This window comes from Dromaius novaehollandiae, chromosome 5, assembly GCF_036370855.1.
Source record: "Dromaius novaehollandiae isolate bDroNov1 chromosome 5, bDroNov1.hap1, whole genome shotgun sequence".
Classification (NCBI taxonomy): Eukaryota; Metazoa; Chordata; class Aves; order Casuariiformes; family Dromaiidae; genus Dromaius; species Dromaius novaehollandiae.
This window is the reverse complement of record NC_088102.1, coordinates 9,292,852-9,316,954: the sequence shown is the minus strand read 5'-3', so window position 1 is coordinate 9,316,954 and position 24,103 is coordinate 9,292,852. Positions and strand designations below refer to the sequence as shown.

The 24,103-nt window shown below is 43.0% G+C and overlaps 1 protein-coding gene across 1 annotated transcript; it reads right to left on the bottom strand.

The window, feature by feature from the left end:
• Positions 1-5,648: 5,648 nt before the first annotated feature.
• On the bottom strand, positions 5,649-24,089 carry PPP1R36 (protein phosphatase 1 regulatory subunit 36). Its single transcript, XM_064511781.1, is given in 11 exon segments — positions 5,649-7,531; positions 8,781-8,966; positions 9,051-9,247; positions 10,694-10,736; positions 14,607-14,774; positions 19,258-19,356; positions 20,265-20,331; positions 20,454-20,575; positions 21,264-21,344; positions 22,846-22,910; positions 24,084-24,089. Coding segments are annotated over 11 exon segments (1,263 nt in total). The 3' UTR covers positions 5,649-7,302.
• Positions 24,090-24,103: the final 14 nt, after the last annotated feature.

Sequence of the window (24,103 nt, the reverse complement as noted above, 5' to 3'; positions counted from 1 at the left end):
CACTCCCTCTCACAAGTATGGGTGAGAAAGTCCATGGTGCTTGGGGAAGGCAGGGAGACAAGGATGCAACAGGTCCAAAATGCCTATGTTTTGTTGCACTGTGTGCCTTGGACCAAAGCCAGGGGTGAGTTTTGCAGACTGGGCCAGTTAGGTATCACTTTGATCCTGGAATAATGGGTACAAAAAGGGTCACACTCCTGGCACGTGACTCCACTGACATTAATTCATCAGGGCCTGGCTTGGCTCAGACGCCACCTCGGATGAGAATGCGAAATCACAGAAAAATATTCTGTCAAAATACAATATAGGGAAGAGCTTCTAATCGCCAGTGTAGCTGACATGGGCTCACATCCAGAACTCACAAGAAAAGGTAAAACAATGCTTTGGCATTAATAATGGTGTTTGTAGATGCCCTCTTAACACTTTAATCCTGTTTTTTACACTGTAAGTTACTATTCAGCTGCTTCCTTTGTTTTGTTTGCTTATTCTCATTTAAATTAGGACATTATGGAGTAATTCAAAATTCAGAGCTAATTGTTCTTACCTGATAACTCTTTTGATCTCTTGTGTACAGTGTTGTTAATTTTGAATCTTTCAGTGATCTTTGCCAAAAAAAAGTTCAGACACTATTCTTATCCTGCAATGCTTATTGTGTTAAATCTTAGACCATCTAAGCAATGAATGACTTTTGACATTAAAGCTAGATTCCTGTATTTTTACCTAGCTTCCTTGCTTTGCTACAAACCTTCTGTTTGGTGCTGTGTATCACTTTTCCCTTCTCTGAAGAGAATTTCCCACCTTGAGTGGGAATGTTGTGATATTCTAACCACAAGAGTCAAGTGTTTCTGACTGTGGTGAGAATGTCTAAAACTAAAAAGAGAATATAGTTCTATTCATGCCAGGTGGAAATTCACACCAACAGGAATCAAGCCTTGTGCAGAACGAACTCTTAAAATTGCATGGAAGCCTATTATTTTAACACAGATACCTTGTCAGCAAGGTTTCTCCCATTTCCATAGTCACACAACTTCTGCTAAAAGACTATACATGGGACTGACATTTGGACTTTGAACTGCCAGTAATTCAGGCTCTACATCAAGAAGAAAGACTATCCAAAGAGATGGTATGAAATGTCCATTTATTTACTAGTAGACACGTGCAACTTTGTCGTGTTGAAAGTTACACCCTTACTGCAAAGTTAAGCTCCATTCTCTTACAGGGTTTAGCCCCCATGCTTTCATCATCCACACAGGGGTTTCAGCAACCCTCTGAGTTTTGCTGCAGGACATTCTTTGCTCCATCTGGTCACTCAGCAGGGGACAGGGTGTCTCACTTGTAGAGATGCACAGTCTTCTGCTACAGGCCTGGGAAATCTGCTCATGCTTCCAACTAGAAGTCTCCAGAGGATTAAAAAGCCTCCAAAGCAGCCCTTCAGATATAGTGTTGAAAGAAAGAATGGCAATGTGTCCAAAACACTGATTAAACCTAAATTAAGTGTGAAATATTTATGGTAGCCTTTCTGCGGGTGTGAATCTGCTGAACCAGCAGCTGCGCGGCAACATCTGAAGAAGCAGCTATTCAGGGACAAGGTAAAAGCATAGCAAGACAAAATTATCAGCCAACAGCCTTACCTTAACAAGGCCAGCTTGGGGTCTGTTTGCATCACACACTGGAGGTATGTCCATAGCTCCCAGGACAGGGATCAAGAACTGTGAAGATGCAGTAGCACAGGCACTAGGCACCCCAGCAACCTGAGTATGTACCAAGGCATCTTGGAGAGCTTGTCTGCTGGTGACTGACCCCTGGGAAGACCTTCACTGTACTCTGCACTGCTATTGTAACCTCTGCCAGCTTGATGGAACAAGCACAGATAAGCTAGCAGTTGTGTAGTTGCTCATCTTGATGTCAACACAGCCTCAGAGAGGCCCAGGTGGCCTCTTGGAGAAAGGTCCATTAGGGGCTCGTGAAGACTTTGGAGAGTGGTGATACCAACACCTTGAGTGCTAGTAGGAAGTCTTGGAGCACCTACAACACACTTGAAGGATGAGAGAGTAGAACGGAGCAGCAGTGAGAGCTGCTTAAGCTCTGCTCATTTTCACAGCCAGAGATCAGAGACCCTCATATCAGCTGCAGTCACTGTACCACCACTATAACCCTCCCATAGACTTCCAGGTCTCATGGGCCAGGTGGCATTTACACCATGTTACATTCAGCATTGCACAATTTAAGGTACATGAACCTGTCCCATTTCCATAGGCTCTTCAGTCTATATTCAGACACCTACTTAGAGTCATAGAAAAATTTAGGTTGGAAAGGACCTCTGGAGGGCTCTCATGCAATCTCCCACTCAGCACAGGAGCAGGTTTTTCAAGGCCTCATCCAGCCAAGTTTTGAGTGCCTCCAAGGATAGAAATTACACACACTTTCTGGGCAACTTGTTCCAGAGCTTGACCATCCTCACTCTGAAGATTTTTCTTGCTTATGCCTAGCTGAAATGCATCCCACCTGGTCCCAGGGATTTGTATATATCCAGTTTACCTAAGCAGTTCGAGCGTGATCTTCTAGCACCTCTTTCTTCCAGATTCTGTCACTGGGCGTAGGTGCCTGGGAGCAGGCTCTGCCAGTAAAGACTAAGGCAAAGAAAATACTGAGAACCTTAGACCTCTTTGTGTTCTTTATTGCTAGATCACCTGTCCCATTCAGCAGTGGACCCACATTTTCTTGGTCTTCCTTTTACTACTCATATACCTGTAGAAGCCCTTCTTGCTGCTCGTTACATCCTCACCAGTTTCACCTCTAGCTGAGCTTTGGCCTTCCTAATCCCATTCCCTGCATGGCTGGGCATTTCTTCTGTATTGTTCCTTGGTCGACTGTCCCAGTGAAAATATGCTGACAGCTTATTTTTTGAACCTTTAAATTCTCTGTCACACATGGAAGAGCAGCTAGGATAAAAAACATCTTCACATTCTGCAAATTGCAATTTAGTTTCTTAGCTGAAAGTGTAAAGCTGTAAGCTGTAAAAATCTCACTGCCAACATCAGCAATGCTGGGGAGCTTTGGGTGCCTTTGACTAGTTCTGCATTTAAAGAGAGAGAATAGTGAAGGATTGTAAAGGGGGAAAAAAAGTCTCCAAGTCAGTCTAAGGGGAGGAAGGGACTATGGGTCCTCCTTTTTCGTAAGAATCAGGAGAGGTCCTTCTGCCCCTTTGCAGCAGCTTTTGGTATGTCCCTTTTGCACAGAAAGGCATCCAGGCTCAGACTGCCTCACTTTTCTCTGTATATCAGACACTGGCCCCTAACAGGACAAGGAGAACAAAACTGAACTGGAGGGACCACAGACATGGATCCAGTCCACTGACCTGCAAGATCCTCAAGCCCTGCCTCTGGCTCGCAGAGAGCTCGCTGAGCCTGAAGCCCTGCTGCTGCGTGGGTGCTACCTCCGTAGGCCACTGCTCCAAACCCACCTGCAACGTGAGCAGAACCAGCCTGGGCTGACTTTGCTTCTTCCCACACCTCAAGATGCCCAACTACAGCTAACGGTAACCCCATATCTAGACATGTCCCCTTGCTATACTGCCATCTCTCTGCCAGCTTCAAAGACAGAAACCCCCAAGGGCAGAGTTTCCTTAATTAACAAAAGGCCATAGTTTCTTCTCTGTCTCTTTTTCCATCTCCAAGTTCTGACGCTTTCTGCCAACTTTCTGCCTGGCGTGAATTTCTACAACAGAGCAATAAACTGCTGAAAATAGACACTTATACTGGAAAGCCTGACACACCCTATATGGAGCCTGTGAGTGGCAGAACCATAATCAACAGCCAGCCAAGACACTCGGCCATGCTAGCAGCATTCAAAGCTCTGAGCAAAGCAGCCCTAAGAGAAGAAAGTAAATGGGAACTCCATAAATGCTGTTGCACAGAGCCCTCAGACTCTTTTCATCACTGAAAGGCATTTGAGTTTGCACTCTTTATGGTACCCATACCTCAGGAAGGTTGTTCCAATAGCTTGCATGTCCAGAATCCCTTTAAAAAAAAAGGCAATAACAAATTCATGGAAATAACCAACCTGCTGTGATTTCCTGGTATGAAACTGCATGCAAAGCCTATGGGGGAAAAAGCCAGTAGTCTTAGGGTACAATTCCCAGCTCTGCCTGTCATTAACAAGGGTGGGTTTTTCAGAGTAAAATTCTCCTGGGCCAAATAACAGGAGCCTGATAAATAAAGCTTGTCAACTGCCCTTTCTGACTCACTCTCTCCTGCTGGAAGGATGAGTCACTGTCATGTGTGAAAGGCTGACAGGTCTTGCTTACATGCTTAAACAAGCATGGGTTGTCTGTGTTAGACATACACTACCTCAGAAGAAGTACTTAATGCTGAGAAGGCAACCCTGGAAAGGACTCTGCTGACTAAAGGAGCTGAACTGCAAGACATTTCTCAATGCTTTCTGGAAAGTTCAAGGTTATTGTTAGATTACCAAAGAACTTCAGCCCAAAGGCTGAGGGCTTCGCTGACAATCACAGCTTTTTAAAACCGGGACTCACTAGGACCATCAGATCAGATTTCACCCAGGTAACTCCCGCAGAATGAGTCAGACAGGCTGTTCTAGATGCAGACAGAATTAACTGAGAACATGCAGCTTAGGGAGCTGCTTTTTGCCCAAGGAAAACAGCTTGCTGAAAGCAAACACTTGTTGCGCACTTTTTCATGAAAAGAAAGTACCGCCATGGGGGCTACTCTTTTAAGGAGACTGTGAGGAACATGCCTTGAGTCTGGAGAGGGGCAAACAGAACGTGCTGAACATCATCTCTCAGTCTGAGTAGCTCATTGGCTGCCTTTGAGCAGTTCAGGTGGCTGCTCAGTGCTTCCTTCTCTCTGTAAGGACACAGACCCTGCAGGTAAGTGACAATGCACAAAAACCTCGTTCACATCCAGCAGCTCTGCTGCCTACGTGAGTGCATGCTCCAACCTCCGTCTTCTCTTGTCATCCTACGGCTCCTCAGGACCCACCAGAGGTAGAGTGCATAACTCCATGAAATCTCTGGCCCAGGCACTGCAGGGACTGCTCACAGCTCCCAGTTATTAGCAAATATCACAGACTGCACTGCCCTGCAGGACTGATGTCGCAAAGGACACCTTTCACTCATACTCTTTCCAGGACCCAGTACAATGCCCGTTTGCTTAGATGTAACAAAGCGAGACACTTTGCAAGGACAATACACAGCATATTGGGATGTCAACCTCACTCTGCCCAAAGGGCAAATCCACAGGTCAGACAGTGGCCAGTGTCACAGTTAGAAATCCAAAGCCATTCACAGACATCCCTTCGCATGTACAGGTCTCTTAGTGCAGGAACCAGAAGGTTTGTCCCAAGACCAGAAGAAAGCCATGTTGTAGCCTCCCTCTGCCAACATTTTGCTACATCGTTCAGGAGGGAAACCATGCTGCTGCAGGGCAATGATACCACACTTGCCTCTTGCATCTTCAGCCAGGTATGTGCCATGCCAGTCACTCATGCAGTCTGCAAGGGCAGTTGCACATGCTTTGGCCCAACCAAGCTTTCAGGAAACCTGCAACTAAAGCACCCTCTCAAGGTCTCATCGCCATTTCTGAGACCATAAGAGCAAAGGTTTAGTCCACAATACATGACGCTCCTAAGCTGCCATCCTTTATTATTTGTCATTACAAAAAAACAAACAAAGAAACAAACAAAATCAAACAAACTTTAAACTCTGAATGGGTTGTGAGATAAGGGGAAAGAGACATGGACATTTGGCATCTCTCCTGTTTACTCCAGCGATGTCCTGCTTTTCATGAGAAAAACATTTCCCTGTGCCTGTCTGAACTTTTCACTAACCTGCCCTCCCAAAATGAATGCAAATGTATGATCCAGAAATGTTAGTTTTGAATAAAGAGTGTAACACTCCAGACCATGTACATGAGGAAGATATAGCAGTCTCGCACACTGTTCTGATTTTTTTTCATTTGGGAAAGACTATGTCTTTTCTATCCCACAAAACATTTAAGTATTTTTGCTCTGCACAAAGACAAATGCCTAATGAAAAGCTGAAGACAGAAACTGCAGGCCACAACAGCCTCATTCAATGGTAAAAGCACTCACCTGACACAAGGAAAACAAGCCTAGGCCACAATGATATTAATGTGTTGATATAACATGTGTCAGTCTAAGTGAAGAGACCGAACAGTAGCTGTGAACCTGCAGTTCAAGTGCCTGTCTCAATAAGGCAGCACAGGGACATCTCACCTAAGTGATCTAGCCTGTAAACTGTTGGTTACCCCAGAACGAGTAAAGTTCCCATGATAATTTTGATGACAAATTTCATCCTTTTAAAAACTGAACCACAAATTGCAGGGGAAATGTGTTGTATTATTTTTATCCAACATAAATACATTTTGCTGAAAAAGTTACAAACCAACATTAAGGCATCAAACTCCACCTCTTAACAATGATCAAAATACTGCTACTCTGCTTTTCCTTCACTGCTTCATTGTCCATCATTTTTTCATTGATTATGACAAGCCAGGATTTCATCCTAAGTCTTCCTGCTGATGCTAATGATTAGCACACCTGGATAGCTTTATAGGTAAACTCATACCATTTCTCATCACAAATTCATTTCAGTTCAAGATACTAACATCCCAACTGTGTATTTTAATTTTGGATTTCTAGGATCTGCTTTCCTAATCATGTAAAAATCAATGAGGGGGAAAAAAAATCAAATTATATCATTAGAAAGAAAATAAAATGAAGATTTGGTTGATTCTTTAAATAATAGTATTCTTCTTTGCTATATTCTTTTCACAGTGTATCACAAATTAGGCTATGGAAATCAAAAAAGGAGTAAACAATTCATTAAAGATGCAAGAGGAACTTCCTTTGAAAGCACAATTTTGGTAACTTTTAAACTATAGTAAGTCACGTCTCCTGGGAAATCAGTTTTGCTTTACTAGCCCTTCAGAAAAAGAGGGTTGACATTATAATCAATAATGATATTCATCTGCAGGTGTCAAAGTAATTCACAAAATAAGTCAGCAGAATAATCTTCATTTTAGAAATGGTGCAACCAAGGCATTAAGTAGGAGGGAGAATACAATGATCTAGAGATCACTGAGTAGGCTTGTGACAGAACCAGGAATTACAGTCTAGGTCTTCAGTCACCTAGTCCAGAACCATGTGTGCTAGACTACCGCACCTCTGATAAATGATGTAGGCTTTCTAAGCTGCAGGTTCAAAGTCATTTACTTAACAATGTGAAACTTTGGCAATCAACACAAGATACCAGTTCTTCTAGATGCTCTGATTATAGTCAACTTCTGTCATTGTTCTTCAGACAACACTACTCTGAGTACTAAGTCTGCTTTGAGGGCTTCTCAGAGTTGACAAACTCAGGTCATTTGAAGGGATGGAGGAACCACTCCTTTTTTGCCCTTGTTCTTCCTCTTCCTCCTCCATCATCCCAAGGGGCATGAGCATAATGGGATTTAACTCACTACGATGAGCTCCAATAATGCCCACCCTGTTACAAAAAGTGGTGTTAATATGATTGACATAATGAAGCAAAGGAAAACAGGAGTAAGGGAGAACAATTTGTAATTTTTCCTTGGTAAAATGGCAGGGATCTTTGCCTCCTTTAGTTAGACTGTGGATAACACATTAGGGAGACAATATCTGCTTTCCCCCAGGGAAAAACCAAATAAGCATGCTTATACTCTCTGCATTTGCATACCATGTCCTGTTTCTGTCTGGAGTGTGCGTGCACACAACATGAAGCACATTTGTCCAAGTAAAGCTTGGCACTTCCTGGAAAGGTTGGCCCTGTTGCCGATGAATTTATGAGTAGGTACATGAGCTGTAAAGCCAATATGTTCAGTATGCACCCAGCTCCAAAAGTATGCAGAAAGCAATTACATGTGCATTTGCAACAAATATCACATTCTCAGGAAGTGCCGGACCCACTGATCATGTGTTGTAGATGTGTCCAAGATTTTGCGTGTATAGTGTAGTAGCATCCATTAGGTTTCCAGAATTCAGGAAGGTTCCACACAAATGTTGGACATTCTCAAATTATAATTTCCAGGCAGAAAAAGAAGACTTACATTGGAAAGCCTCACAGGTAGCCTTACATACACTTCAACAGAACAACACTGATTTACAGTGGTCCTGTTTACATGAGTTATTACATAAAATATTGTAGTGATACTACTGTTATCCATGGTTGGATGGAAAATGGAACTACTCTTTCATGGCATACCAAGGCTTGAAAAATTGGCTTTTATCCTGAATCAGAAGAAAAAGTTCTCCTGTATTTCTATTACAATAGAAGTTATATTTTAGAAGCACATTGGAGTAACAAAATGATTTTGTCAAAATAAAACACATCAATAAATATAAACTAGAAGTCACATAAAAATAAGAATTTGGAATGAATCACGAGCAGAAAAAAACATTCCATTTTGATTTAAGAGCTTTTGATTGGTTTCTTTTCAATATTATATTAAAACATATTTCTTTTTGCCAGAAAGTTTTTGTTTTAACAAAACACTATGACGGATGGTAGCTGCTCTGCCATCAATTAACCAAGAGGACTACCACTACTAGTTCCAGGCTAGCTCAGGCCTGTCTTACCTACAATCCAGTTGCTCTCTAACTACAGTGGGACAAATTCTCAGTCCACTGGCCCCTATCCCGGTGAGGAAGAGCTAGCCATCAGATATCCTTTCTAATAATACATCCAAATCTCCTTATGCACAAAAACAGCCCTTTACCTGGTAGTGAATAATTCTGAGAAGTCTGGCAAGTCTTTACTCATGCAAGGCTGAGGGGTCTTGCCCCAACGGTAAAATTGCTTCTGAAAGAGGTGCTGAGCGCTGTGCTTTGGTAAGGGCAGCAGTGTGCTGAGCACTGGTGAGCGTTGCTGAGCCACGGTATTTATAGATGGACACTTGGCACAGCTATTTCGTGAAAGAAAACAAATGTAGCTGTTATCTCAGTGTACTGGGACAGGGGAGGTTCCCTAAAGGCCCAGAGTGTCACACATGTACCTGTGACATGGGAATCTCTTTGCATCAGCAGTCTGGTCTCCTACTTTCTGCAAGTCATCATCTTTCTTCTCTCTTAAGGTAGGATTAAATATGTCAGAGCGAAGAAGCCTGCTGACTTCTTCCTGAATCACTCAGAAGTGCTTCCGTCTGAATGCAAGCCAAGCCACGTAGCTACAGTAGCTGTAGAAGCTCTGAATTGAAAACGTAGACCTCATTTTCACTGGAGAAGTCCCCATGTCCCACTGTGTCCCAGCATGGAGGTTGGCATGACTCCACTAAAAAGCCAGCAACCAGTTTGGCATTGACCTTTACCATATATCAGACAAGATTTGAAAGGACACTCATGGTATAAAGACTCTATAACTGCCTTTCCAGCTCATGGCCAGATGGCTAGAAGTCTGCATACTTAGAGGCCTGTTCCACATGTCCCTACTAAAGCAGCTAAGAGCAGTAATTCCCTGCATTGACACTGCACAATGGGAGGAAGATGATTGGGGTTTTTTTGGAGAGATATACTAACAGATGAGGCTAAAAACACAGTTCAGTTGTATTTGATCTCATTTAACTCTGGCCAGTGTCGCTTAGCCTTGCTGCTAAATACTGAGGAGTTAACTGAAGATCACTATCTAGTTTCCCTCAATAATCAATGGAAAGGGATGGCTGAGATGAGTCATTCCATGGGGTTTCCTACCTCACACATCTGTCTTAGGAAAAAACAATTCACCCTCTAGCTGAGCTTCTCTTTCTCTCCATTGACTGTCAAGGGAGCCTAAGGGCCTAGTCTGACTGGACGCCTATTGTTTGGGCAACCAGACTTAGACAAGATGATTCCCACCCCAGATGACAGCATTATGATCACAGAAAATATGAACTCATTGCATCTCATCTCCGCATACCTGCTTGCTGATTAAAAACAAAATCTAGCTTTTCACTCCTATTTATTATCTGTGATTCTTGCTAGAAAACAAATGAACACCCAGTAAATCAAATCTCTACTAAGCCTGTTCTGGAAAGGTGGTATCACTGGGACCGCTCTGTATCCCTGAACTGAATCCACAATACCCATCTTTCAAGGAAATACATCCTAATTTGTGAAGTACAAAGTATAATTTGGGCCTCAGCTGTTTTACATTAATTTGCTGAAGTGCTACTACATACCGAGTGTCATAAAATGCTCATTGAGCTGTATGTGGCAGGCTAGAAGAGCTCACTGGCATCTAGAAATGTTGTTAAGGGCAATGAAAATGAAAGAAGGCTGTGAAATTTCATGTTTAGAGGTGAAATTGTGAGACCAATGATGAGAAGAAACCTACAGACCAGACTTCCCAGAGGGACCTCAGGCTGTGATAGGAACTGCCTGGGCCCTGAGGGAGCCACAGAGGAACTGAAACTCCCCAGCTGAGGGCTCCGAGAGGAAAGGCTTGGGCCTGAAGGGCAAAAGCAGACTGTATTTTACAGAGATACTGTAATGTAGGCCCAAGAGATAAAAGTCTTATTCTAGGTACTCTGCCCTATGAGTAAACTACTGGCAGAACCAAAAGGGAAAGGAATACTGTCTTCAGTACTTCAGTGTGCAAGGAAGAGACATGCTCTGGGCTGACAATCACACTCTCCATTAGTCTTTGTATCTTTCTTACCTCAAAGAAGTCCCGATCTTTCTGCGATGACGATGTTTTTCTCCTAAGGCAGTGAACAACAGCACAAAATTAATAGCAGCAGTTGTCCTCTCGGTTCTCTAAGGAGAGTATTGAATGTGACTCACGTGGCTATTGCCAAGCTGGCATTTCACCAGGGCAATAAAGTTGGTGCTGGTAAATCCTCATTAGCAGCATGCAGAGACCCACTGTCCAAGAGAAAGACAGGACTTCTGCATTGCCTCAGAAGGAGAAAATGCAAAATATTGTATAGCTCAGTTAATTAAATCTGACAGAGAACAAAGCTAGATGTGATGAGCAGGCAAGGCTCCCCTGCTATGCTATCTGAACTGAGTTCTCTACATGGGCCTCTCAAAAGCGGTCAACACTGATCTAACCCAGTTTCCACTGAAGTCGATAGAAAACTCTCCCTGATATCACTGGAACAGCAACAAGCAGAGTTACCAAGGGCACAAAGCCAGGCCAGTGCTGAGACAATATACTTGAAAACCAGGAGGAAGATAACTGATGCATCTTCAAGAAGAAATGTAGAACATGCACAAGAATAACAGAGGGCCTTTGTTAAAGAAGCACCAACTTGCCCAGTGGAAGTCTGAGAGATGATCTTACCACCCACTTGAGCCTGCAGATTCTCACACAAAGCCAAACGATGGCCCATCATGGAACCTGTTACCAAAATGGAAGGTGATGAACACATCCCAGCAGCCACCCAGTTCTCTTGGAGGTGGCAGAGCTCACCCTCATGGAAGGGAAAGCAATTTCCCCTGCAAGCCAGCAGATCCCCGCAGATCTGGCTAGGTCCTGAGAGATGCACAGGAAGCCCTGCATCTCTGTCGATTCACCACCTCCTGTAAACGTCCCCTACGTTCCTGACAACATCAACATTTGTTCCAAACTGGTATCCCCAGCTGCCATCGCCCCAGAAACATCAATGCAGAGCAGACAGACAATGAAGGTAATATCTTTTCATTAACCATCCTGTGGCTTTTACTTATTGATATGTTGATCAATAGGATCATGTATCTCCCTGTCACCCACCAATCCTACTTCTGCTGACAGTTCAGCTGAGATCCCAAACCCCACATATTACACAAGGGAAAAGACGACTGAATGCAAGCACATCATGGCCCTTTGCCAAAGCAGAATCTCCCAAATAATTTTGATGCGTTTGATTCCATATGAATTCTGGTAAAGCACAGTATTCTGTCTTCAGAATACCACAGTGGAAGAATTTAATGTGACCCCGGCTTCTTCAACCTAAGTGTAAAACCCAGCTTCACCTTTTAGCATTACATGCCTTTGCAATGTATTTGAACTAACCCCTGCTTCAGCAGTCAGAGAAACCTATGTGGAAGCCAGCAACAGAAACTAACACTAATAATTAGAGCCAAATAAGGCTAGAGGTCTCCACCCTTCTTTCCCCAGTGCTTTCTTTCCTCGGGTGAGGTATTAAGCTAAGAGACCTGCTTGAAGTAAAGTTTCCTAAAATAAGTGTTGTACTAGGAGGCACCTCCCATGTCTAGGGCACAGTTGCTAATTACCTAGAAAAACACAGAAACAGTTAGGGAAACAACAAACTTGCAACAATGTTCAGGACAGAACTTGTGAGAAACATGTGAAGGAGTGAGTGAAGAGCATCATGCCTTCTAGAAATACAGTAACAGTGATTTCTTAGAGCTGACAGGGTGACGGGATGAATTCATGCATTAAAGAGGAGGATAGCACAGCCAAGAGCCAACAGTGCACTCAGCATAGGGTTTGGATTTAAGAAGACAGTGGCTTCAGATACCTACAAGAACTACTGTTCTGCATAGAGACACATGGGGAAGAAATGCTTCCTGTGCCATTTTAGCTGCCCTCTTGACGACAACTGTGACTCTAATTGCCCATGGATCAAGCCAGCTTCAAGGATCAGTAAGAGCTGACTTGGCTGTGTTTGTGCCATTGATGCACGCAGCTTCGGGAACACTCTGTATTTTTCCCATTCTGACAATGCCCACAAGGAAGCTGGCACCACAAAAAGGTTGCACAACCCCATCAACTTAAAAGGAGAAAGCCAGACACACCTATTCCTTCCTCAGCGTTGGAGGCACAAAAGGACTAATGCTAACACACGCAAATAACAGGTCTGGAGGAACTCTCTCAAATTCCAGTCTGGGATAATACCAAGATAGGATTTTTATGCTGCATTTTACAAAACATGCAAATTAAGTTGAAGACGTTCTCCATCTGCGTGTCCCTTTTTAAACTTTTGGAGAAAACATGCACATGAACGATGAATGATTTCATATTTGGTAGATATAGAAGGGAAAAGAGTTTCCCAGCACATGATAAGATTTCAGTAAAATGTTGCTATGGTGAATTAGAATGAAAAAGTAAAAGCTTCTGAACCTAAAGGCATTTTGACTGGACTATATTAAAATACGGTAAAAGTGGGAGTGGCACATCGTAAGTAGTTTCATAGTTTTTTTTATCTAAACATTTTCCAGGTCAAGAGAAATTCATCAAAAATAACCCTTGTCACAATTTCCATTTTGGCAAAGGACTTTTTCCATCCAAAAACACGTGCACTCAAAAAATTCTTAACTAGCTTTTATAATTAAGAGTTTTAACCCTTAGCTTTTGTTTTCGGCAGTTTACATAATGGACTGGGAGTATCCAGATAACATTTATGGCTAAACTGAGTCATCCTGGAAGAGATTTTTATGTAATTGCAATATGGCATGGGAAGCGCCATATATTTTAACACGCTCAGCATTAGCCTACCTCTGAAGTCAGCTGCAGTCAGCCACCATCCTCCTGTGAGTAACTCAGTGAGGTCTCTCTTCATACAGCACCTTACATCAGAAACACTAAGACACAGCCCTCTTCTGTCCTCTATGTCTTTACAGCCTGGACAGCAATGTCCCAATCCACAGCGAGCCTCTAACCTCCACTGCTGTTTTTTTGCCACTAGACCTCTGTCTGGCCTCCATCCTGCACATTTGCACCCACCAGACAATACATGTGAGTGAAGAAACAACAGAGCTACCCATTCTTGCTTTCATCTCCAGTGCCACCTTTTCTTGTTCATCAGCCTCCAATCCTCATCATTCCCTTGGTTCCTCTGGCTTTTCAAACATCCTCCCATCCACTCCCACCTGCTTCATTTTCTTTCTTAATTCCCACTACAGCTTTCTCTCATCTTTCAGTTCTTCAATGGGTCCATGGCATCCAAAGAACAACTGCTGTCCACCCCTCTGGGAAAACCATGCATTGTCTTCCTGGCTCAGGGGAGGAAGGCCTACACATCCAGCACCCAAGATCCCCAAGCACAGCTTCTTCTCTCTAATCCCTTCATTTGCTGCCTTTCAGGAACATGGTTTCCTTTATTTGCCAGTACTCTTACGACTTCTCAGACTTGACATAAGAGGAAATTAAAGCAGGGATCAATGGCAACCAGCAGGTACATAAACATGTTCTCCTTCTTACACCATTTGCCTTCAAGATTCAGTAAGTAGAAGTGGCAGGGCTGAGATCCAGGGCTGGCACCGCCTTTTGCCCTGCTGACTGTGCTGAACCCATCAAAGGTTCACAGCCTGTATATCTAGCAGGGCTTCAACATAGCTGGGCTAGAGCTTTCTAGTCTGGTAACCTGGGCCCTGCTGCAACTTGTTGTGGCCAGATCAGTTGGCAGCAACTCACCAGAAACACTTTTGGAGTCAGTTACCAGCTGGAGCTTCATGGAGGTCAGGACACTCTCTGCCTCATGGTCCCTGCACCCCATGTGTCTGTTTGGTCCACCAAGACATTTGTTACCCTGGGCATTCACTTCTGTCACTCAAGAAAGGCTTTGGCCTGCCGCTGCTCCTGACATAGTAAGGGTCCCCAGGAGGGAACGCTTTCCGTGGCTTACTTTCCACAAGACATGTGATGGTGCTCCACCATGCCTTCTCCAAGGATAAGATTACAGTACAGCTTGGCAAGGCGAATCCTGGCCGCTTCTAACTTTGCCAGGACATCGTCCAGTTCTTTCTCCTCTAAGAAAACGATGGTCCTGTTTAAATTAGAAAGAAAACAACATTTTTAGGGAAGGAGTTTGGGATAGAAGGAATGCTAGAAAGAGTGACTGGTCCTGAGAAGAAAGAACAGTTTTGGGGCATGTAAACCACCACACTACATGACACCAACCTCAGGGAACCCCACTGCAGCAAGACTGAGCTCAGACTCCTTCAGTGCAGTTTTACAGTGCTGGTGGGGCCACAAGGCCTGGGGCTTGAGCCCAGACAGTCTCTCCTGCCCTGTAGAGCTTATAAGCTCCATGCCCACAGCCTCTCAGGTTGCCTTCTTTGATTCCACGTAGCTTATGAACCCTTCTTGCAGCCTACGTAAAAGCCCTGGAGGTGCACGTAGATATCTCCGGGTGCAGACTGTCTCTGGCAGCCTGGAGCGGTGGGTCTGGTTCATTCAGAGACAGCGCTTCTCTTCAAAGAGGCACGCAAAGCACCCTTGGGACTGCCTCTAAACAGGAAAGGCTGACACCACAAGCCTGTATTTTAAACCAGTTCAGATCAAACACTAACAAAATACCAAGCCAAAGAGCTTTCTGTTTCCTCTGCTTCCCCTGTAATCCACCAGATTGTCTCCCAGGGCCTGGGAGCGCTACAGACTTAAAAGTCACCAACCTCCTTTCACACTCAGGAGGGTTGCTTTTATCTGTCCCATCCTTGATGGCCTCAAACTCTAAAGTTTCCTACAAGACCCACCTTTAATAATTAGGGCAATTACTCTGGGCTTCTCAAGGATAATTGCTAATAAAATTCAGCTGATTTTCCTCAAAAGACATGAAAGGGTGGGAGGCAGAAACAAATAGAAACTGAGTGGAAAAGAAAATACAGGACAAAATAATAGCCTATGTTTCAGTTCTGTCTCATTTACCACTGCTTAGTTTTTGTTCTTAGAGTCACATATTTCAGTAGTGAATACTCCCAAGCTGTCTGCTGTGCGGGGGAATGCCTCATGCCCACTGCTTTGGAAAACTGGTTGGTTGTTTTTAAAGTTACTTACAAGATATTCCTGAATCTAGAGGAAGCCAGAGAAGCCTCAGGCTTGGATTTACAAGTCAGTGTAGTATCAACAAAAGATAAGGTAACAAGAAGTCAAAGATGTCTAGATTCATCGTGACTTTATCTGATATGTACTCCTTGCAATATAAGAAAGTTTAATGCACAGAAGCAATGACTTCTTAAGCAAGGACTGTCTTAGACTGTCTACTGAGGCACCATGAACACTGATACGTCTACAGTGTCTTGGTTCAAGACAGTGAGGAGCTATTCAGACCATCAGGCCTGGCTCCCTGGGGACTGTAATAATCACAGCAGATCAGCTGGCATCTATCATAGGCAGCCCGAATAGCAGGAATCCCAAAACACGCAAACTGAGAGCAGGAGTAAACAGCATTGTTTTCTGTGTTCCTAGGATATCACATGTGGTCTGCAAGAGCCCGAATCAGTCAAAGACTGCAGAGCCATTGGATGTGCCTGCGATACAGGACCATCAGGCTGAAAAAAGACCAGGTGGGCTACCAAGCCCAGTCTCCTTGTAATCCTGGATTAGAGGCCTAACTTAGGAGCCAAACAGCTTTCACTCCATATATCCTCACCCCACCCAGAATTAGGCACAAAAGGCTTTCCAAAATCTTTCAACAAACTTCACGGTGGAATGTTTTGTCTTCTATTAATATGCAGGATGAGAGAAGTGGGAATTAAAGATGGTACTGCTGGCCTAGGTCCTTGTGGTAAGAGGGAGTTTGATACACAGAGCTCCCTGATTCTCCTAGGAAGAGGCTATATCCCATGATGCAGCAGGTGACAGAAAAAAGAACAATGGTACTTACCAGTGTTATCTAGGTGAAAAATTTCCATTTGAGGCCAAATCTATCAGTTAAGCTATGCGCAAATTACAGGTGTCAACAACCAGACACACGGAAAGGTACCAGCATGTCTTGCCTACAGTCTGTCCCTGTTTTGGCAAATAGCTAGGACTACACAGGAAGGTGAAAAAGTCTCTGAAATTAAATTATTTCTTGGGGGGAGGAGGAGACAGTTTTCTTCCTGAACAGGCAACTAACAAAAGTCCTGAACATGGGATTTATGTGAGATGGATACAGGAATCTAAATGGCTATCCAGTCTTCTTTCACATCCTCTCAAATATACCAGCATATCACATATGTAAGGATTCTTATCACAAATGTAATTTTCTGTCATCATGATTCTATTATGCAGTTATAAAATCCCTTTTGCAAGCTCATGGAACTCCTTCTTTAGGAAAATGGAGTTTTCTTCTCCAACCCCACTATTTCTTAACAGAAGACCATTCCAGAACTTTACTCCTCAGCTGGTTAGAAACTTTCTTTCAGTATCTAGTTTCAATTTATCCCTGTACAATTTATAACCATCTGATTTGTCCAGATCCATGTCTTACAAAGTACTGTGACAAGTCTTGAAATGTCATGACCAACAGAGGAGTCATTTAAGCTAAAAATGAACTCAGTAAAAAATACCTTCTAGATGGTAAGATCAAGGAGGATATCCACAGAAGGGGAAAGACAGTACTCACTACATTTGAGCATACACCAAATTCAGAATTAGACCAGGCAGATAACAGAGGAAATGCAAGGTTTTGAACAGGGAAAGAAGGTGCAATGGCAGAAATCTCTTCCCAGCATGATTGCTATCTCCCTGCTCCTTCAAGTCAGCTAAGATGCTAGAACAATTAAGGAGGAACTTCAACATTAAGGAGGATCTAAAATTGCCTTTTGTCATTTTATTTTCCTTCTTTGTATTTATAGTTTAGTAGATCAGTATCCTAACTTTCTGCTCCTGCGCAGCAAGTGTCTCTTCTTTAAGTCTCTCTGACATTGCATTGTATGCAGGTAATCCTGACAAACAAGCCACTTCCCTTCAGGGGAGGCAATGACTCTAAACGAAACAGTATTGTAGAATATCCCTTTGGGAATCTCGGAGTTGGCACATGTTTCTCACCAAAGAACAGGAGTCATTTTGAGAGTATCACATGCCAGAACACAGCGCAAAGTCTCTCCTGGCAGGGATTGTTCAAAGTTTATAGCTGATAGCTAGTAACCAGAGCCCCCCGGATGCAGGAAGCAGAACCCTACAGTGCAATAGGTCCAACCTTCTCTTTGTTTCAGTCTGTTTGTATCCGTATTTGCAACACCAGTCAATGATATGAGCCATTTTGAGCTGTACTGGCCCATGGAGTGGCCTCCTTGTCCTTTACCAGCCAAGAACGAGGGGTCATTTTGTAAACTGCAGCCCAGTGCACCTCCACTGAATCTAGGATCTTTGTATGTGAAATTACATTCATGGTTCTCTTTATGTATGAGTTCTTCTTTGCACAATGAGAGAAACACCTGACAGTCTATGGATGCAGAGCAAGTAAATTCATTAAGGCCACCAATCCTCCAACAATCTCTTCTTCAATCCGGATAAATCAGTTCCTCTTTATATCAAAGCTTCATGAACTGTTAAGTAAGTAATTATTAGGTGTTTTAATAAAATGGTCAATTAATTCTCAGAGACTATTAAAGATCCCAGCAGACCATTAGGGTTTCTTATAATCATGGTTTGTAACTCTGTAATACTTTCTCCCAAAGCATACAACCCTCTACCACAGCAGCTCCTAAACTATTCCTCTGGCATCCCCACTTCCACTTTGCAAGATAGCAAGTGTGGTCACACACCCTCACTTGCGAACTGCTTTCCTAGCATATATTTCTCCTGTTGAAACATGTTGATAGCACCTAAGAGTCATCTGAGCCTGCTTTGCAAAGTATTTAAAAAGGAATCTCACAGCAATGTGACCCACAGCACAAATTAACACCCAGCAAACTCAGATATGATTATTTGGTGCTCTGTACTGCAAGCAGAAATGACTGGATGTTAATATTATTCCTGGGAAATGGCAGTGAGGGATGGTAATTCAATCCAGGGCAGTCATACAGATTTAGCATTTGTAGTAATAGTAATGTTTATTAATATTGCAATGTTACCTTGATGAGCCAAATTATTTGGTGACCCCATTGCAGCAAGGCTGGATTCAGCCACCACCTTCAAATGGGGACTAGGATGCTGCCATGTCACATGAAGCACAGTGCACATTACTCGGGGCAAGGCTGGGGAAAAGTGAGCTTCAAACCCTCCCAGAAAATCTCTCTCTGTATATAGTCAGAGGAGCCTATGTCCCGGAGAGCACACAGGCCAAAGCGGCAAGGGAGACAGAGGGTAAGACTGAGGGTTCCCTCTAGTCTTCCATATATAGACTGAGCCAATATACGCTTGTGGCTTTAGCTCCAAGCATTATAACAAAGTCAGCAATAACAAACCTAGTCTATACACAGGGCAAGCCCTGTTACGCAGTTTTTGCTCATGCAGGTAGTCCTTGCTCATATGCACGATCCCACTGACTGACATGAAAGCCTGCGTTGCAATTCCAGTTTTGCTGGGGTGTGCCCTATGTACTTACACCAGTAAAGTCTCATACTCACGAAACTGGAGTTTTGGATGTCTTTTCCAGGGCAATTTTTTCCAAGTAAAAAGATAAGTAGAAAATCAGGGCCATGAGGAACGCATCTAGTTTCTTATTCCTAAATGGAAGGTAGAAAGGTCAACAGGATATCTACAGATTTGCAGATACAAACACCACCAGGCTATTATGAAAGAGTCTCTGCTCAGGGACCTACTGTATATCACATACTACCTATACAGTCTAAACCTATTTGTAGTAAGCACCACATCCCACAGTAAGAGTTTGAAGGCTTTTAGAGAAACTAAAAGTCCAAAAGACATGTTGAAGAGTGGATTGAACTGGATATGACCAGACATACTCCCAGTGAGCACCCTTTCTGCACTAAACAGGCTGAAAGGGTGGCATTCACATTCAAAGGAGCAAGTGGGATATGTGGGATACCTCTCCCCTTCTTCAAGGATCGTATGTCTAAGGCTTAGCAAGGTCTAGACACATTCCTAACTCAAAGGCAGTGCAGCCACTGTACCGCCCTGCTGATCTCAGAGACGTGCCTCTGAGATAAAAGGCTCTCCCAGCTGCCTCCTTGCTCTTAGCACTTAGAGAAGTAATGCTGATAAGTAACAGCAGCAATTAATGAGCTCTGCAGGTCTGGTTGGAACAGCAGCAGCACAAGAAGGCAGCGCAGATTCCCAGCTGTGTTAGGTGCTCCTGCTGCATCCAGTGTCACTGGTGCTCTGGCAAACATGGAATTTAATTTGGAGTAAGATGGATAAGAACCTTTGAATATTTAGGCCTAAGTCATAGCTTGCCTGAAGCTAACCCAGAGGAAGAATCTTTCAAACAAGCAATGGAATTATTTCTCTGCACATCTCGAGGATGAAATGCATCTGGTATTGTTTCCCGCCGAGCAGCATATCCAAGATATTTTAAACCATTCATATTTTATTTTCTGTTTCTTATAAACCCTAGCCCCTCCACTACCAGCTTCACTCATATAATTCCTGAAACAAGTTCTAACTCACATACCTCATGACTGTTGTAAATGATAGCATGCGATGTGCCTCACTTTCTTGTCCCAAAAACAAAGCAGCATCTGAAAACATACAGAAGAGAAAAACAGTATTTACTCCAAAAAATTATCAGCTATTGGTAGAGATTGTTTTCTAACCCACATGGGTGATGCCTTGCTGAGATCAAATACCAGCAGTTACTCACGTTTGACATCATCCAACGTCACATATTCATGTTGTACTCGCTTTGACAGCCTACGAAATTTTCCCTCTTGTTCAGCCAGCCTTCTTCCAGCCAACATGGCAGTGCACACATCTTGAAAGATGCTAGTAGTTGACCAACATAGCATTTAAGGACACAGTGTCAGTTCCAGTCAGAGAATAATCTACCTGGTACGTACTCCTTTCATTGCGCTCGGTTTCAAAAGACAGGCAGTGAAATAGTGTTTGGCAGATACCCTGAACTAACTTTGAACTATTATAACCACAAAACAAGCTGGGAGTGTTCAGAGAAACAGGGCATTTCACCTCTTAAGGTTGCTTCTGAAGTTGTTCTTTTAGTTGCTAATATAATAAATTGCGACTATATTATTTAGATCAAAGAGGCTTAAAGTAATGGATGAAAGTCAGCTATACCAGGTTGTGAATTTATAAAATTAATAATAGCAATAACACTTTAATCTTTGAAGTGCCTTGCAAAGATGAGTTAATTACCTCACAATACTCTTTCTATGCAGATGGGAATTATTACCTCATTCCGAGCAATCTGGAAACAGCAACAAAGATGCTGAATGACTTTACCAAGCTCACACCAAGCTGGTGCCTGAGCTAGCATTCAACATCAGGCATGTCTGACTCTGTTTTTTTGTTCAGATCACTCATCCACCCCGCCAAAATGACAGATGGCTTCCTGTTTCGTGTGTTTTGTTCAGACATGATCCTCAACAACGGACAAAAATATTCTCACCCAAATAATGTTGCTTCTTTTTGAGACAGGTTAGTTGAACTGAAATACCTGTTTAATGCATTGCCTCCCATTTCCTGAAAGTGAATATTTTTTCCTTTCTTAAAGTGTTCCTTAGCTTCTGGATTGGAGCTGGAATACAGAGTGTGAACATTTAGTAGCATGAATTTCAATTACTAGCAGCAGTGCAAAGAAGGCAATATCCCATGATACAAAGGCATATATATTTGGGCCTCCATCTAACATCTGGATTGTGGTGAGGTCAGTGTAAGATGTTCCTTTCAAGAACGGAGAAGCAAAGAGTGAAAGAGGCTTCCCAGGGTCCTCCTGCTCTGTCTCCTGCCATCACAAGTACTGTGTCATATAAACCCTTCAAGTAATCAGTGTCTCAGGTGGCTTTATCCCCACTATTCTAGTTCTGACAACACCGATGAACACCTTCTTTTAATTTCAGCCTAAATTTATCCATAGTAGATTACTACACATGCCCTCTTGGCCTTCAGCTCAACTAGTCCTTTCCCCTTGTGGATGTTTCCTTACTTCTCCATTCTGTGTTTAGGCAGAAATGATATTGTCTCTAAGCAAGGTTTTTCCTTCAGTCAGGCTTTGAAGGAGTAAATACATCTGGTAATTTCATAATATCCCACCGCTATCTATTACCTGAAATTAGTGGCCAGAAAGGATAGTTGTTCCTGACTCAAAAAAAAATCTGTCTGTTCCTTCTAAAATTAGTGGGAAGGCAGAATAGGGTTTTGCCTCAGAAAACAGATTTTAAGTGTAAACTGTTCAACACCAGGGCTTTTCTCTGAGATCATCACGGGAAAAGACAGGCAGAGGTAACTGGTGAACTCATGCCCATCCCTGGCGAACCACCAGTCAGCCAGCAGCATCCCAAGCCTGACAAGGAGGGTGCTGGAGCTGCTCAGACTCAGACCGTGAGAGGCGTCTGCAATAGCTGGGTCACCAGGAACGAGGGGAGCAGCCCGGCTCCACCGTGATGACGGCTTGGAAGATGCCTGGCCAGGCAGGGAGGCAGCAACGGAGACCACGCTCCATGGCACTCCCTGCCCAGTATGGGAGTAGAGAACAGGGCAGGATATAGTTTCGGTGTTGGGGTTTTTCCCAGTTGCTTCAAATGCATAGCCATTTTTAAGGGCCCGATAAAGTCTAAATCCACAACTGCCACAGAAATTTAAAGCACAGTTGCATACAGTGGTTTCCCTAACGGTTTGCAGTCCACCGGTGCTCACCAGTATGCAGGGTCAAACACAGCACTGGCATCAGTGACCATCAGCTCATGGACATCATTGAACCCTACCTACAGACACTGGGGATGGCATTTGGCACTCACTTTGAGCAGTCCCTCTGCAGTGGATTCAGCTTGAGAACAGTATAGAATAAATTGCATATTTCTGTTTTGGCCTTTTTTCCCCATTAAAATGATGGCATAAATGCCACAGAGCAGAAGTTAAGGAGCTCTACTCTCAATTAAAAAAAAAAAAAAATCAAGTGTAAGACTTTATCGTACAGTTGACGTTCAGGCAAAACATGATAAGACTGACTTTACCTTACTTGGAACTGCTGAATCAAGACCTAGATCTGCATAATTTTTAACCGAACATCATGCTTTTACCTCGCAAATTCAAGTGTGTTAGTATCATCTTCCCAGTACCACTCGCCTGGGATTAGCTTTATCATCTGTGAAAAAGCAGCATACAGAGTACATGTTATAAAATCTGTGCTCATATTCTCAGCCCAACTTAACAAAATATTTACAATACAAGCACTGTGCATATTGGTCACTTCATACATCTCTTAAATCTGCTTTTCACCCACACTTTGTTTGCTCACAAGTTGGTCAAACAGAAATTCCTTGAGCTAAAATGCTGACAATGCAAGAAAGAGAAAAATAGGCATCTATAAAAACAGTCATCTATCCTTCTATACTTCTTTCAGGTTACAAAGAAATAATTGAAAGTTTGCTAAGGAATTTCAGTTCTTTGATAGTCAGTGAACCAATAAAGACTGAGAAATCAAATGGAGTCATGTATTATACAACACAATGCTTTTATTTGTTTTTGATACTATTTATGTAGTTTTGGTGACTAAATATCAAGAGAAGAGAAACCTTTGTTTAAAAATGGAATGGGTTATGCACTAATTTTACTGATTTTTTAAGAATTTACAATAAAGACAGGTTGGACCCTTCAGGGAACGCTGAACAACACTACAAGGAACAGGATTTTACAGTAGCCATTCATTAAAAAAGGAAAAAAAATCCCTCTGGAAGTAAATGAAACCTATTAGTCCTTCTGTTACCTAATTTACAAGAAAGCCTTGCAAACCCTTAACAATTATTTGAAGGTCACCTTTAAAATAAAATGAACCTTATTGCTGAGATCCTTTTTCTGCCTGTCAGTTGAAACCAAGGGAAACCCTGAGGCTTTCTGTAATTTTTGGCAGTTCCCATGCGGACAGATCGCTATAAGGCTCTCACCAATTCTTGCTCAATCCGACTTGGTCAGAGAACGATGAATATGAAACACTAAAATCGTCTTATGTCAGCAGCAGGCAACTCATGCAACAGTTAGACCACAGAGCTAAATATTTGGGAACCATGGCTCTAATCCCTTGGCAAAAAAAAAGTGATTATTTCATCTTGTCTGCTCTAGTCTGCAGTTCCAGCTTTCTAATGCTGGTTTACAACTCTGAGGTGGCAACACTTCAGCAGATGCCATGACTTTATGTGGCACACAAGGGATTATGAACTCTGGGAGAAAAACAGAAAACGTGGTGGTATCACAGGGCATAACAAGGAGAAGATACCACTCTGGTGTCTTCAAAAATGTAACTCAGCAGCCTCTCACTAACCCGCATGGGTGATGATTGCT